Consider the following 17,066-nt stretch of genomic DNA (forward strand, 5'->3'; position numbering starts at 1 on the left):
CACTGGAGAGAAGGGGGATTTGGCACTGGAGAGAAGGGGTGTTTGGCACTGGAGAGAAGGGGGATTTGGCTATGGAGAGAAGGGGGATTTGGCTCTGGAGAGAAGGGGTGTTTGGCACTGGAGAGAAGGGGGATTTGGCACTGGAGAGAAGGGGGATTTGGCACTGGAGAGAAGGGGGATTTGGCAGCAGAGCTGGACACGGCAGGGATGGTGGGGAAGGAGCCTCTGCCCTTCAGATGGTGTGCTGACAAAACAAGGACATTTTGGTAAGAAATAATTACCCCCAGTGCTGTATTCCCAGGTCAGGGTTCCCTGGGAAGCAGATTGCTGCCTTTGGATCCTGTCTGGGGATCTCCCCCCAAGCCCGGCCAGGACTGGAGGCTGCAGGGCTGCTGAAGATGCAGGTCCGTGTGTGCAGTCAGGGCAGGTATTCAAAGGCAGGAGGAGCACACGTGCACACTCCAGTGAAAAAGGGCTGCCTGGAGTAATTAGATCCTCCTCAGAAGACCATAAATTAACGGTGATTAGGGTTCTGGAAAGAGCAGAAGCACGAGGTGCACGGAGCCGCTCGCTTTATCACATTTGCTGCATTGTAATGCTCCTTTCATGTTAATATCTGCTTTTGTAGTCAAATCTAATTGCAACAGCGAGCAGGCGGAGCCCGGGGCCACGGTCCTGTTCCACGAAATTGCCTGGGGAGGGGGGCTCCCCCGGCAGCAGTGCCACCAGCAGAGCTGGCAGGGCTGGCACAGGCTGGCAGGGCTGGCACAGGGCTGGCAGGGCTGGTACAGGATGGCACAGGATGGCAGAGCTGGGCAGAGCTGGCACAGGATGGCGGAGCTGGCACAGTGCAGGCACAGTGCTGGCAGGGACAGGCGGAGCTGGCACAGCTGGCAGGTGATGAACCAGAACCCCTTGGGTGAAATGCCAGCTCCTGCAGCAGGATCTGTGCCCAGGAGCTGCAGGATCTGTGCCCAGGAGCTGCAGGATCTGTGCCCGGGCACTGCAGGATCTGTGCCCAGGCACTGCAGGATCTGTCCCCAGGAGCTGCAGGATCTGTGCCCGGGCACTGCAGGATCTGTGCCCGGGCACTGCAGGATCTGTGCCCGGGCACTGTAGGATCTGTGCCCGGGCACTGCAGGATCTGTGCCCGGGCACTGCAGGATCTCTGCCCGGGCACTGCAGGATCTGTGCCCAGGAGCTGCAGGATCTGTGCCCAGGAGCTGCAGGATCTGTGCCTGGGCACTGTAGGATCTGTGCCCAGGAACTGTAGGATCTGTGCCCGGGCAGTGCAATATCTGTGCCTGGGCACTGCAGGATCTGTGCCCAGGAGCTGCAGGATCTGTGCCTGGGCACTGCAGGATCTGTGCCCAGGAACTGCAGGATCTGTGCCCGGGCACTGCAGGATCTGTGCCCAGGAGCTGCAGGATCTGTGCCCGGGCACTGCAGGATCTGTGCCTGGGCACTGCAGGATCTGTGCCCAGGAACTGTAGGATCTGTGCCCAGGCACTGTAGGATCTGTGCCCGGGTACTGCAGGATCTGTGCCCGGGCACTGCGGGATCTGTGCCCGGGCACTGTAGGATCTGTGCCCGGGTACTGCAGGATCTGTGCCTGGGCACTGTAGGATCTGTGCCCGGGTACTGCAGGATCTGTGCCCGGGTACTGCAGGATCTGTGCCCGGGCACTGTAGGATCTGTGCCCAGGCACTGCAGGATCTGTGCCCGGGTACTGCAGGATCTGTGCCCGGGCACTGCAGGATCTCTGCCCAGGCACTGCAGGATCTGTGCCCGGGCACTGCAGGATCTGTGCCTGGGCACTGGGGGATCTGTGCCCGGGCAGTGCCAGCACCCTCTGGGGATGAACCTTGCCCAAAATCCAGCCTGAGCCTCCCCCCGTGGCACTGCTGCAGCACTGGCAGCTGGACCCAGCTCCTGCTCAGGCTTCTCTGCGCCGTGTTCACCACGAGCCCAGGTGTGGGCAGTCTCTGTGGGGCTCAGCAGCAGATTTGGGGGTATTTTGGTGCCCGGCTGTGGCACGGGCACCTGCCCGTGGCTCTCAGCAGCAGCAGCAGCCGGGGCAGGCCCCGGTGCCCTGTCCTGTGCACACCCTGAGGTCAGGAAAGGACACTGGGCAAGGAAGGTCTCTGGTGCACACTTAACTGCCTCTGGCTAAAAAGCAACACAATTTTTTAAGAGAAAAACGTGTAGGTGTTTAATGCACAGTGTTGACACATACTTTTTTTGTTCCTATTTTTTTTTTTTTTTTTTTTGGAAAATGTAGCATTGCCAGGAGGGTTTTACATCTGAAAAGCCGACTCTGCACGGGCCCCTGGCAGCCCTAGGAACAGTTTTTATCTGCAGCACAAACTGACAGCCCCTCGCCGGGAAATAATTGCGGCTCCGTGGGGTCCAGGGCAGTAATTACTGTGTTGATGAAACTTTTCTCTTTGCTCGCCTTGTGATATCTCTGAATGTCAAACTCGCTGGGCTGACAACATCATCTCCCCAAGCAGAGCTCCTGCATCGACCGTGCCACGCTGCCAGGCGGGGCCGGGCGCTTTTCCCCAAGAATTTTGCTGAATTCTCGAGGCAGCCAAGGGAAAAGCTCAGCCTTGCAAAGCCCTGCCTCGGGATTAACACTGGGCTGGGATTAACGCTGGGCAGGCACCCCAGGAACTGTGGCTGTGGAGTTACAGAGCAGCTCCTCAGAGTAAGTGAAGAAGGAATCAGTGGCAGAGTAACTCGCTGCACACAGGGGAGGCTCAGTCTGTGAATCTCTGTGCACTTTGTGGCCGTGGATTTCCACAGGAATCGTCCTTGGCAGTGCCCCAGGTGTCAGTGTGGCACTTCAGGAGGGGATGTGGTGCTGAACGTGGCGGTGCTGCTGGGGTGGTGCTGGGATTTGGAGATCCCAGGGGTGACTCTACGATTGTAATGAAGATTTTGCATTTCCTGCCTATGCAAGGCTGAAGGTAAGGGTGTCACAAAGATGATGTGGCCTCCCAGGGGGACTGGCACGTCCCTGCAGCCCTGATTGTCTGGCAGTGTGCGTTTTTGGGGAGAGCCCCAGTGCAGGGGCTCGGGTGGGGTGTCGGGGGTCACTCTGAAGCACCTACCCCCACAGCCGACCAGCCCAGATCTGAGAGGGCTTTGGGGAGTGTTTCAGGGGCAAGGCAGGAGGCTCCAGAGGAGGCTCTAACCCCCAGTGTGCCCCCAGACGTTCATTCCAAACGGTTCCAGGGAAGAAAGAGGGAAAGGGAGCAAACAGGGAAGAGCAGAGCTTAGCCAGACTCCTGCTCAGGAAAAGAGAATTGCCTCTCAGCCAGTCTGTCAAGAAAGGCAGGAAGGGTTAAACTACCATGGTCACAACCATTTCCCAGAGGAACAGAGCAGCTCCTGTGCCCTGCAGGGCAGGCAGAGGACGGGGCTCTGCTGGGGCAGGGATGGAGCTCAGGGAGCTGGGCTGCAGAAAGCCCTGGCTCCCCGAGCTGCTGCTTTGCTTGGAGCACAGTTCATCCCCCTGCAGAGCACCCTGGAGCCCGACTGCAGAGCAGAGCACAGCCAGGCCCTGCCCTGCTGTGGCACAAACACAATCTGTATTTGTGGCAGAAATAATGGCTGCTGATTCTGGGCTCAGCAGCAGCAAAGCCAAGCCTTGTGGAGGGCTCCCTGGGTACAGCAGCACTTATGTAGATGTTCCTCAGCTTTCTTGCTGAAAATTGATGGATGTGGGTGCTGGAGTCAGGGTTTGGTTGGATCAGGGCTTTCAGCAGCAGGAATTGGTCCCTGAGCAGTTCTGGCCTCTCGTGTGAGTGGATGCTGAAAGCAGCCTGCAAAGGGCCCCAGCTGGAGCAGCCCCTGCAGAGGGAGCATCTCCGTGGCTGGGCTGGCAGCTGGAGTGGAGATTTCCTTCTGACTGTTTTGGAATCAACAGGAACAAATGGAAGGAGCAAGGAAAACTGCCAGGAGAGGAGCAGGAGGGGCCAGGGGAAGAGAGAGCTCATGGGATGGGTGTGACAGAGAGTGACTCCCAGGGGCACTGCCAGGGCACTGTCCTGCTCCAAACCACTGTGGGCACACAGAGCATTCAGCCTGGGAGTCAGCAGTTCCTGGAATATTCATGGTTGGGTTGGAAGGGCCTCAAATCCCACCCAGTGCCACCCTGCCGTGGCAGGGACACCTCCCATGTCCCAGCTGCTCCAGCCCCAGTGTCCAGCCTGGCCCTGGGCACTGCCAGGATCCAGGGGCAGCCCAGCTGCTCTGGGCACCTGTGCCAGGGCTGCCACCCTGCCAGGAGGAATTTCTTCTTGATATCTAATCTAAACCTACCCTCCTTCAGCCAGAAGTTTCCTCCAAAATCGGTAAAGAATGCCCAACTGCAGCACTGGTAAGGGAATCTCCTCTCCACAAAGCCAAAATCTCCTGTGTGGTCCTGCAGAGAGCTGTGGGAGGTGCTGTGCCACACACACCAGCTCCTTCGGGCACAGCAGGGCTGAGCACAGCTGCGCTTGCAGGGGCAGAAAGGAGCTGCTCTGCAAAGACATCTCCAGTCTGGCAGTGCCAAGCAAAAGGTATAGAAGTAAGAGATGGATGCCAAAATCCTGACTTGCAGGATTTATTTGTTGTTTTAAGTGGTTTAAGCAGGCATGTAATAATAATATAAATAGAAACCATCATGCTCAGTCATAGAAATTGCCTCACGTTTTGTCTTTGAGGCAGAAGGTTAAAGAGAAGCAGCAATAAATTCCTGGAGACTAAAGCAAAAAATTTGCAACCCAACCCTACCATGTCAAAAGTGATTTGGGGAGTGTTTATATTTCTGCAGTAACAGCTTTTCTTGCACCGTTAATTGCTCGTTAAACACCATCCATTCAGTCTTTAACTGCCTCTGCCACAGCAGGGGAGGCTGAGCTTTAGCCCTGCCCAGGCCCGAGGCTCACGGTTTCACCAGTGAAAAATAATGTGTGTATTGTAAATGGAATAACTCGAGTGTTCACAAGCTCCGCGTTGGCCTTACCTCTAGAGACACTTATTTAAGAGGGTGCAGAGGGAGTAGGAGAACAAAACATGCGATGAACAATAGGCTCTCATCTTCCTCTTGTTCCCTCTGATTTACGCTTCCAGCAGCAGAGCAGCCTGTAATGTTTAATGGAGATAATTAAATACCATTTGCAGACAAGAGAGCTCTTTTCAGTAGGGGAGCAGATCCTGCTCAACAAGGAGCTAGCAGCAGTAATTCAGCAGTGAGCTGGAGAGGAGATGCACTGGGCAGCTCTGCAGACTCTCCTAGGTGGTGGGAAGGAAAAGCAATGGAAATCAATTCCTTTAGCCAAGGTGCTTAAACGTGATTAGAGCTGAAGAAAGTCTTGTGGAAACTGGTATTAGGGAGTAGTTAAGATTTATTCTGGTGCCTTAATTGGAGGACCAAGGAAGTCAAGTGATTTGATTCTCCAGAAGTTGGGAATCAATGTTGCTTTAGCAGGTTTTATCGACTGGAGGATGAACTCTGATAGCGACTGGAGATAAGGAAGGGAGGTCCGGGCTGCAGATGTCCCCAGAGCTGCCGGGCAGACCCAGCCCTGCCTGGGCTGCCTCTGATCAGCATTTCCCGGGGCACAGCCCAGCCCAGCCTGGCCTGGCTGTGTGTCCAGCTGGCTCTGGGGCTGGGGGCTGCCCAGAGCCCAGCCCGTGGCCCCGGGCTCAGGAGGCGATGCCCAAAACAGCAGGGACAGGGTCAGGTCCCAAACAGCACGGACTGGGTCAGGTCCAAAACAGCAGGGACAGGGTCAGGTCCTAAAACAGCACAGACTGGGTCAGGTCCCAAAACAGCACGGACAGGGTCAGGTCCCAAAACAGCAGGGACAGGGTCAGGTCCCAAAACAGCAGGGACAGGGTCAGGTCCCAAACAGCAGGGACAGGGTCAGGTCCTAAAACAGCATGGACAGGGTCAGGTCCTAAAACAGCACGGACAGGGTCAGGTCCCAAACAGCACGGACTGGGTCAGGTCCCAAACAGCAGGGACAGGGTCAGGTCCTAAAACAGCAGGGACAGGGTCAGGTCCTGGTCCTAAACAGCACGGACAGGGTCAGGTCCCTGTAGAGCAGCTCAGCTCAGCTGGGCTGGGTTCAGTTCAGCTCAGCCCAGCTCAGAGCAGAACCCTGGCTCGATGGATGCTCTGTCCCAGCCCAGCTCAGTGGATGCTCTCTGTCCCAGCCCAGCTCCATGGATGCTCTGTGTCCCAGCCCTGCTTGAAGGATGATCTCTGTCCCAGCCCAGCTCAGAGCCCCAGCTCGATGGGTGCTCTGTGTCCCAGCCCAGCTCGATGGGTGCTCTGTCCCAGCCCAGCTCAATGGATGCTCTGTGCCATCCCAGCTCGAAGGATGCTCTCTGTCCCAGCCCAGCTCGATGGGTGCTCTGTGTCCCAGCCCAGCTCGGTGGATGATCTCTGTCCCAGCCCAGCTCAGAGCCCCAGCTCGATGGGTGCTCTGTCCCAGCCCAGCTCGATGGGTGCTCTGTGTCCCAGCCCAGCTCGGTGGATGCTCACCGTGCCAGCACTGGCACGGGCTGTCCCAAACCCCGTTTCTGTTCTCAGGCTCCTGGAGGCTCTGTCCCGCAGGATCAGGGGCTGCAGCTGCTGCAGCTCTGCCGTGCAATAGGGCAGCAAAGGGCTCTGGGGACGGGTCACAGCGCCGGAGGCACCAATAACCAACCAGGCTCTGCTTTTTCATCCTCTTCAAACTTACCTAATCAGGTACAGACTCGTGTGTGCGCCTGCCACGGGTGAGTTAGACACCTGAGCTGATTTGGGTGTAAAACTCGGCTTTTCTCAGCCTGAGCACCCCAAAGGAAGCTGCTCACAGGCAGCTCTGAAGCACTGGAGAGAACTCGGTGTTACCTCGGGGTCTGACTGCCCCAGTCAGTCACCTCCCAGCGTGGGGGACGTGGTTCGGAGCTGGCAGTGAGTGGGAGCTGCGGTGGGGTCGGGACCACCTCGGTGGGGACGGGACCACCCCGTCAGACCGCACCGCAGAACGCTCTGGGTACCGCTGGAAATTGTCGCCGCAGCGGCAGATCTGAGACGGGGGTGTGGTTTATTCTCGCAATTAAAAGGCAGTGTTAGGTAATTAAGAGAGAAGCGCTTCCCTGATGCTCTGGCTTAGCGTTGACGCGCACGGGTACCTCCCAAAGATACGGGGGATCCTGGAACGCCTGGAATTTGGCAGGCCCTAAAACGATAGGCTTTTGGTAATTAAATCTCATTTAAATGAGCACCTAAATGATCTCGTATTTTGTGGGATTACCCGTTGCCGGTTTAGCATAACACCGGCCGCCCACCTGCGCGGGGCCGGGCTGGGAATTGGGATGCGCTGGGCGGTGCCATGGCAACGCCGCTCTAATTGTGACACTGCGGTGCCACCGGGCACGGGCTGCTCCAGCCGCGGAGCTCGCGGAATGCGAGCTGGCACCGCTCTGAAGGAACAAACAACGGAGCAGGAACGGCGCCGGGGCCCGGGCACCGTCCCGAGCCTGCCCCGCGCCCGGGGTGTCTCCTCCCGGTGCGCTCCGTGGGATGAGCCAGAGGAGGGACCAGGGCAGAGGGGCTGGCACGGAGCTGGATGTGGCACTGAGCTGGATGTGGCACTGAGCTGGATGTGGCACAGAGCTGCTGTGGCACTGAGCTGGATGTGGCACGGAGCTGCTGTGGCACAGATCTGGATGTGGCACGGAGCTGGATGTGGCACAGAGCTGCTGTGGCACAGATCTGGATGTGGCACAGAGCTGGATGTGGCACAGAGCTGCTGTGGCACAGATCTGGATGTGGCACAGATCTGGATGTGGCACAGATCTGGATGTGGCACGGATCTGGATGTGGCACAGAGCTGCTGTGGCACAGATCTGGATGTGGCACGGATCTGGATGTGGCACAGAGCTGCTGTGGCACGGATCTGGATGTGGCACAGAGCTGCTGTGGCACGGATCTGGATGTGGCACAGATCTGGATGTGGCAAAGAGCTGCTGTGGCACGGAGCCTCAGGAAGGGCATTTTCACCGAGGGGTGCTGCTGAGGGCTGGCAGAGCTTGAGGGTGAGCTGTTGGCATCGTTCTTGCAGGGGCATCTGAGCAGCCTGTGTGGGTCCAGCCCATGTGGGGCTTCAGCTGCTGCCCACACCCCATCTCCAGCCATTCCTTTTTTATTGTTTGGATATTTAAATTGCTTTTCTTTAATGCCAGGAGTTCTTTTCTGTGTGCCAGGCTTTGAAGTGCCACGGATGGCTGGTCAGGAGCAAAGGCTTTGCTGCCTTAGCCAGGAATGTTCCATCTTTCAGCAGCTCTACCACACTCCCTGTCCACTCTCATCTTTTGGAAAATGAAATCACTTTCATAGAATGGTTTGAGTTGAGAGGGACCCCAAATCCCACCCAGTGCCACCCTGCCATGGCAGGGACACCTCCCATTGTCCCAGCTGCTCCAGCCCCAGTGTCCAACCTGGCCCTGGGCACTGCCAGGATCCAGGGCAGCCCCAGCTGCTCTGGGCATGCCAATAAATACAGAAATGAATAAATAACCCAGTTTTTGGAATAGCTGGATTGCTGACTGCTCTGGGTACGTGACTGCAGCCTTGAGGCCCCCAGCACAGTGCCCAGTACTGTGGTGCCCAAGGACGTGCCCAGCCTTAACAAGTTTTCTCTGAGTAGCCAAAGCAATATGGAAATGCTCTGGTTTAACTAATGATTACATTATCATTTCAAAAGTCACTGAAAAAATGGCTTGCTTCATATCTGTGTATTTGTCAGTGTTCTTTATTGCCAGTGCTCTACTCCAAGGTCTTTAAAGAGAAGTAATAAGTGCAGGATTATCCTTTCCCTCTCCCCCTCCTGCACTGACGCTGCCTTGCACTTCAAATTCCCCTGAAGGTCTCCAAGCAGAATTAGATCTTACTTTGTATGCAAATATATGGAATAGATTCTCAATATAAGCCTGGGCAGACTTCAGTGACATTGAAAGATTGCAGCTGACTTTTTGGGATTTGTAGCACTGGGGGACCTGAGGTGACCACAGCTGGGCTGGGGCACACCAGAGCTGGGGCCATCGGGCACCTCTGGGGCACTGGGTGGGCAAGGAAGTTCTGTGGGGTTGCTTTGAGTTCTGCACGCTGGCTGAGCTGGGAATATACTGGAATATACTGGAATATACTGGAAATCAGTATAAAGGGCAGTGGTGGGGTGACCCTCCCCGGACTGTGGGTGACGAGGCAGGGATCAGCCCAAGGCTGCTCTGGGAGGTCTCTGCCAGCCTCAGTGCCTGTGTGACCCAGCACCCCAGGGAGGGGCTGGAGGGGGGCTCCTGCCCTGCTCCTCTCAGGAGCCATAGAGGGGGCTGGAGTAAAATGTGGTGAACCCCGGATCAGGGAAGAAATGATGATGTCTGCTCCAGAACAGCAGGCTGAAGGATAGCTTTATTAAAACTATGCTATATTACCTTAATGTACTATTGAAAGAGATACTATTTTTTATACAGGATAGCTTTATTAAAACTATACTATATTACATTAATATACTATTTAAAGATATACTATTTTTATACTATTAAATATACTATTTAGTATTTAAAGAGATGCTATGCTCTTCTACATACTTACTTCTTACTTACTTACCTAATTAACTCAAACCCCTGACTCTGCTGAGAGCCCGAGCCACAGCTGGATCCCATTGGTCACTGACCCCAAACAACTTCACCAGAATCCAGCCCAGCATCCCTGCAGGTGAACAATCTCTGGTTATTGACCCCAAACAGCTTCACCAGAATCCAGCCCAGCATCACTGCAGGTGAACAATCTCTGGTTATTGACCACAAACAGCTTCACCAGAATCCAGCCCAGCATCCCTGCAGGTGAACAATCTCTGGTTATTGACCACAAACAGCTTCACCAGAATCCAGCCCACCATCACTGCAGGTGAACAATCTCCACACCACATTCCACATGGGGAGAACCAAGGAGCAGAGGTAAAGATTGTTTCCTCTTCTTCTCTCTGTGCTTCTCCTGAGGGACAGAATTGTGTCTCTCTGCCCAGAGAACGTGGATGCCACAGAGGGGCACAGGTTGCACACCAAGTACCTGCTCCCAGAAGTGAGCACCCTGGGGTGGCAAACCAAGAGGAGGTTGGGTGAGTTTGGCAGAAACATCCCCCTGGTGACAGCAGTGACCCCCGGGGCCCAGCTGCACACATCCAAGGTGTCAGTGAGCACCCTGTGGGGTCACGGTGCCGTGCTCAGTGAAGATCTGGCACCCAGCCGTGCAGGAGAATGAGTTTTGGATGGGGGTAGGTCTGGGGTGAGATTCTGTGAGCCTGACATGTCAGGAGATGGAGGATGTTCAGCTGCTGAAGCAAGTGGAGGCAAAGGGAATTTATTAACTGGAGTGTGTCTGAAAAGAGCACTTTGATCTCCGGGAGAGCCTTCCAAGTGGGCCAGACTGGCTGGGCATGAACCAAGCATTCACATGGCTGGGTCAGGGGAGGCAGCACTGGACTGAAAGGACACAAAAAAGGTGTTGGAGCTGAACCTTCTGTGGGGATCTCTGCTCCTGGCAGGGGCACAGCCTGGGCCCAAATGCCTGGGTGTTCATCCTGGCAGGACTGCAGAGGGATGGGCAGGAGAGCCCAGTGGGATGGGCAGTGCCCACCACCCTGCAGAGGCACAGCCCCGGGCTCTCGCAGGATTCGCCTCAAAATCTCCAACTGAGGGTTGCAGGGCTGGTTTTTTCTCCTTTTACATTGAATTATTCAACAGTTGAAGTGAGCAAAATTAAAGATTTCTAGACTGGTGACGTTTGGAATATAAGAAGGATAGCAAAATCTGTTTCATTTGAACTCTAATCTCTGGTCATGTATAAAATGAATAAAATGCAATAAGTGTGGAGAAATATGATTTACAACAGCAGCCAGAGCCTGGCTCTGAATACCCGAAAATGCCAAGATTGTGTGTCAGTCAATTTAGCAGTGCAGTGGCGAGGGGAGCAATGAAATGAAGGCTTGCTCTTTTTCCTTTCCCTTTTTTTTTTTTTTTTGTTTTTTGGAAGAAGTGACAGATGAAGAATTATTTCTAGCTCAAAAAAGCCAAGTGCTCAGCCCGTGAGAGAGGGAAAAGCCATTATTTTAATAATAGAAGTGGAGGATGTACATTACTCGTGCTGCACTTTGTCTCTTTTAGTGATGTGTAACTTATTTTAGAGCCATGATCACAAACAGGAATGCAAAGCAAGAGATGTGAGACAGTTCTGAGGACTGATAATGGGATTTCTGGAGCTCTTCCCTCTGGCTGTGCCTGAAATCCAGCCAGGCTGGGGTGCACAAAGCAGGAGGGGCACCCAGAGCTGCTCCTGCCCAGGCTGGGGTGCACAGAGCAGGAGGGGCACCCAGAGCTGCTCCTGCCCAGGCTGGGGTGCACAGAGCAGCAGGAGGGGCACCCAGAGCTGCTCCTGACCAGGCTGGGGTGCACGGAGCTCGCTGCAAACCCCCCTGCCCTCGCAGGGTCACTTCTGCACATGCCAGCTTCTGTCCAAGGACAGGGAACTGCAGGGTGGCAGCAGCTCCAAGCACCTCCAGTCCTCTGCTGGCCTGAGCCCTGTGCTCTCCATGCTGAGCACCCTGGGCACCACGGCTGCCCCTGAGGGTGCCCCAGGACACTGGGCAGCTCTCTGTGCAGCAGGGGGACAGCTGGGTGCTGCGTGCTGGGTGTTAAACCCGCGTGGTGACAACCCCCCAAAACTCAGCTTACGGGTCAGTAAATGGCCTTTGTGCTGCCCACCACATTTTCATTCTTGGATAGCTCACAGATTTTGTTCACTGATTCCCTGGGACAGCTCTCCTGTTTTTTACAGGGCAAATGGCTCTCTTAGCAGAAGGGTTTGTTGTGCTGACTGCTCTCCCCCTTTTGATTTTTCACATGGGAGGTTAGAAGCTGACTGCTGGCTTAGCTGGAGCAGCAGGGCCTGAACCACATTTGGGAATATTCTGCCTGCATGCAGAGATAAACCAGGTGGGTTTGGGGCTCCCAGGGAGGGCCCAGAGCTCCTGCAGCAGGGGCAGTGCCCTCTCCCACCCCTGGCACACCAAAATGCCACATTTGCATTCAGGTCCCTTCACCTCCCACGGTTTCGCAAACACGTAGCACAGGGGAAGCTGATTTTAATTTTAATTTTTATTAAAAAGTGTTTCTCATTCTTAGATTTGCACAACATAATGTAGAGGATGGGATAGAATCTTCAGATGACCTGGAAAAGCCTTCTGGGAGATTTATAAACCGTCTACTTCATCTGTAAGAACATTTGTTTTAATTCCCATATAGAAGTGAGATAAATTGGCTTGTAATAGCACGAGTCCAAAAATATCTCAAGTTACCACTTTATTTCCATATTGCAACATAACACAATTCAGTGCATAATTAGAAAGCTGAATTAGAGAATTGGAGCAGTTGCTCTTGATTTGTCTGAAGGCAAAGCTTTAGCCTGCAAAAAGGGTTTTGGACTCTAAAGGGACTTTTGAAAGCTCTGCAGCTCTGAGTTGAGTTGTTCTAGAGACTGTAAGTTCAGTTCTTCTGAGTTGTTCTAGAGACTGTAAGTTCAGTTCTTCTGACCAGCAGCTGGAAATCTCTCCAGGGCTGCCAGAGACAGAGGCCTGATCCTGCAGTGCTTCCCAGAGAAATCACAGTTCATGCAGAATTAGCCATGGATGTATTTTGTTCTATGAAAATTGCCCCTTATTAGATGTGTGTATTCCAGACCAGTCCAATTTTCTCTCAAGGTCTTGAAGATGATTTTTGTGCTTTGCGTGAATAAAGCAAGAATCCGGAAAACATAAAAATCTAAAATTCAAATGGAAATCACTTATGTAAAAGCAGTGATAAAATCTAGGTGCTTTTGCATGTGAATGATGTCCTCGGGGTTGGGTTTTCTCCAGTGCCTGCTTCAAAGTCGCTGCATTTGCAATGCAGTGTGTGAAATGAAAATCTGCCAAAAGTCAGAGTCTGCTTGAGAGAGAGGAGATCTGAGGCAGGGTGACCCTTCAGGAGGGTTTGTCCTCCTGTCCTAGTGGTGTGGCTTCAAACCCCCCAGGGGATGGTCCTGGGAGAGCAGCTCCAGATCGGTTCTAGGCAGCCTGGATTCCTCTGGCAGCACTTCCAGTCATGGGAAGGGATCTAAAATCCCATCAGTGCCACCCTGCCCTGGCAGGACACCTCCACTGTCCCGGGTGCTCCAAGTGCCATCCAGCCTGGCCCTGGCACTGCCAGGATGCAGGGGCAGCCCCAGCTGCTCTGGGAATTCCATCCCAGCCCTGCCCACCCTGCCAGGGAACAATTCCCAATTGCCAATGTCCCCTCCAGCCCTGCCCTCTGTGCCCTGCCCCTCCAGCCCTGCCAAATGCCCTCTCCGGGTTCCTGGAGCTCCTCCAGGCCTCAGCTGTGTCACCCCAGAGCTGAGTAAGCTCCGTCCCAGTTCTCATTCCTGTCAAGTTCGAGCATCTCGTGCTAAATCTGCATCTTAATTTCTTAATTTAATCTCAGGTTTGGGAGCTGCCAGGTTCGGCAGCCAGCTGTAAAAGGCACGCATGAGTTATTAGAGTCCCGTTGTCAGTTAAATCTGATCCTTTGTACTTTAAGTCATCCATTTGCATTCATCTAAAACGCTTCCCCAGAATTTATCAGAAGAAGTGAAATAAGAAATGAAATAGTTTCACGTAAACTGCATTTTTATGTCTGACTGGTAAAACCACAAAGCAGAGATAAAACACATAAAACTGAGGCTCTGCATAATAAGCATATCTATTAGTTTCCCTTATCTTTAGGCTGCTCCCATTTGTCAGGAGACGCTTTGTGTGTCACTCATCCCTTCTTGTTCTACAATCGCTCTTTTCTCCCTCCCTTTTATCTCCCATCAGCATTTGCAAGGTGGGGACTCCGGTGAGGTGCTGCCAAAGACCCCTTTGATTCAATAATCACCTCACCTTCGACCCCTTCCCAGCAGGAAAAATAAAATAAAAACCCAACTCCTGAGCTGCTGCTGTGCCCAGGATGATGCTGGACCAAAAGGTGCCAGGGGGAGGCAGCTCCCAGTCAGACCAGTTCGGCACTGGGGCAGCCCCTGGGGCACAGCAGTGCTGCAGAGTGCCCCTAATTACAGCTAGAACAATTAAACAGGTGGGGCCAGCTGTGTGTGCCACTGCAGGGCCAGCCCGGGTGTCTGGGACTGATGGGCACTGAGACATTCGTGTTTTCTGAGAGCAGAGCTGAGGCTGATGGGCACTGAGATATTTGTGTTTTCTCAGAGCAGATTTCGGGTGATGGGCACTGAGATATTTGTGTTTTCTCAGATTTGGGGCTGATGGGCACTGAGACATTTGTGTTTTCTCAGATTTGGGGCCTATGGGCACTGAGATATTTGTGTTTTCTCAGAGCACAGTTTGAGCTGATGGGCACTGAGATATTTGTGTTTTCTCAGAGCACAGTTCGGGCACTGAGTGGGAGCAGAAGAGGACAGAGGTTCTGAGTAATCCCCTCAGTGTGTGCTGCTTTCCCACCTCTGGATTTCCTGGATATTGAATTTCTGAAGAGGATCTGCAGAGGTGCTGCTGCCTCTTCAGCTCCCTCTCAGCTGTACTGTGCTGCCTCTGTGCCCTTTAATTGTGCTGAATCCCCTGAAGTCGTGAGAATTGTTCTGGTTTATCTGTTACGTGTGTCCTCTGAAAACAGTTCAAAAAAAAGGGGGTAACAAAGGCTTTTCTACCCCTGTATATTTGCAGAGTACATTTTTTAATCCCCATGGGTTCTTTGAATAATCTTCGTTCTCTAAAATAATCTTAGTTCTCTAACTCTAAAATACCTGTTCTCTAACTCAAAAAACTTTTTTCATAATAATATATTGGGAAATCTATCTATTTGTTTTGTTCACAATTTTTATGTTGTGAACATAAATATATTTTTTTCACAGTAATGAGCACAGCTGAGTGGTATGAGCACAGAAATTGTTGTGTACCCTCTGCAAAGTTATTTCAGTGGATTGTAGAGAACTAAATTACGGTAAAAGCAAGAAAATCCCATCTTCATCAGTGTTTCTAAAAGTCACCTGTGTTATTATAGCTTCTGTTCTATAACTTACAGCTCAGCTAAACCCTAGTTTATATCAGAATTATTCAGTCCAAGTCTGACCTGCACTCGAAATAAATTTAAAAAGCTGTGCCATAATTTGCTGTGGGACTGTGTCCAGGCTGCTGGAAGCCTCCAGCACTGAGGATCAGGCGTTGGTGGGTCAGGCAGGGCATTCCGTGGGACTTCACATCACATCACGGTGCCTGCAGGGCAAGGTCCCAGCTCACACATCTGCACTGCAAACTGGCTAAAAATCGGTGTAAAATGGGTGTGTGTGTGTGTAAACTGCTGCAGCCTGGCCAGGTGGCGTGTAATGTGTGCAAACTGGTTAAAAATTACTTTACAATGGGTATTTATGTTTGAACTGCTGCAGCCTGGCTAGGCCCGATGTGTAACACATGCAGACTGGTGAAAAATGACTTTACAGCGGGTATTTATGTTTGGAGTGCTGCAGCCCTGCCCTGGAGTGTAACACATCCGGGCAGGTTCAAACCTCTCTCCAGGGGATATTGATGTGTGTGAGGTGCTGCAGTCCCACCAGTGGTGTGTGACACACCCAGACAGGTTAAAATCCCTTTCCAGCAGGTATTTATGGAGCGCTGCAGCCCCACCCAGGCAGGTTAAAATCCCTTTCCAGGGGATATTTTTTGTGTGTGAGGCGCTGCCCGGCCCGTAACCGCTCTCTGTTGTCCGCAGCTCTACATCCAAACCACCACGCTCACCATCTCCATGAACCTGAGCGCGTCGGTGGCGCTGGGGATGCTCTACATGCCCAAGGTTTACATCATCATCTTCCACCCCGAGCTCAACGTGCAGAAGCGCAAGCGCAGCTTCAAGGCGGTTGTGACGGCGGCCACCATGTCCTCGCGCCTGTCCCACAAGGCCAGCGACCGGCCCAACGGCGAGGCCAGGACCGAGCTCTGCGAGAGCGTGGACCCCAGCAGTGAGTGTGGGATGGGATGGGATGGGCTGGGATGGACCCCAGCAGTGAGTGTGGGATGGGCTGGGATGGACCCCAGCAGTGAGTGTGCGATGGGCTGGGATGGACCCCAGCAGTGAGTACTGGATGGGATAGATCCAAGCAGTGAGTATGGGATGGGCTGGGCTGGACCCCAGCAGTGAGTGTGGGATGGGCTGGGATGGACCCCAGCAGTGAGTGTGGGATGGGCTGGGATGGACCCCAGCAGTGAGTACTGGATGGGATAGATCCAAGCAGTGAGTATGGGATGGGCTGGGCTGGACCCCAGCAGTGAGTGTGGGATGGGCTGGGATGGACCCCAGCAGTGAGTGTGGGATGGGCTGGGATGGACCCCAGCAGTGAGTACTGGATGGGATAGATCCAAGCAGTGAGTATGGGATGGGCTGGGCTGGACCCCAGCAGTGAGTGTGGGATGGGCTGGACCCCAGCAGTGAGTGTGGGATGGGCTGGACCCCAGCAGTGAGTATGGGATGGGATAGATCCCAGCAGTGAGTATGGGATGGGATAGATCCCAGCAGTGAGTATGGGATGGGATGGACTCCAGCAGTGAGTATGGGATGGGATAGATCCCAGCAGTGAGTATGGGCTGGGATGGACCCCAGCAGTGAGTATGGGATGGGATAGATCCCAGCAGTGAGTATGGGATGGGATAGATCCCAGCAGTGAGTATGGGATGGGATAGATCCCAGCAGTGAGTATGGGATGGGATAGATCCCAGCAGTGAGTATGGGCTGGGATGGACCCCAGCAGTGAGTATGGGCTGGGATGGACCCCAGCAGTGAGTATGGGATGGGATAGATCCCAGCAGTGAGTATGGGCTGGGATGGACCCCAGCAGTGAGTATGGGATGGGATGGATCCCAGCAGTGAGTATGGGATGGGATAGATCCCAGCAGTGAGTATGGGATGGGATAGATCCCAGCAGTGAGTATGGGCTGGGATGG

At 53.7% G+C, this 17,066-nt stretch overlaps 1 protein-coding gene across 2 annotated transcripts in view; it reads left to right on the plus strand.

The window, feature by feature from the left end:
- GRM7 (glutamate metabotropic receptor 7) overlaps positions 1-17,066 on the plus strand; it is a 176,841-nt gene that overhangs the window by 140,329 nt on the left and 19,446 nt on the right. For both annotated transcript variants that reach the window (XM_077786197.1, XM_077786198.1), the window contains exon 9: positions 15,841-16,087. In XM_077786197.1, the coding sequence (XP_077642323.1) occupies positions 15,841-16,087 (247 nt within the window). The remainder of the gene's footprint in view (positions 1-15,840; positions 16,088-17,066) is intronic.

The sequence above is a fragment of the Lonchura striata genome, chromosome 12, assembly GCF_046129695.1.
Source record: "Lonchura striata isolate bLonStr1 chromosome 12, bLonStr1.mat, whole genome shotgun sequence".
NCBI classification, from domain to species: Eukaryota; Metazoa; Chordata; class Aves; order Passeriformes; family Estrildidae; genus Lonchura; species Lonchura striata.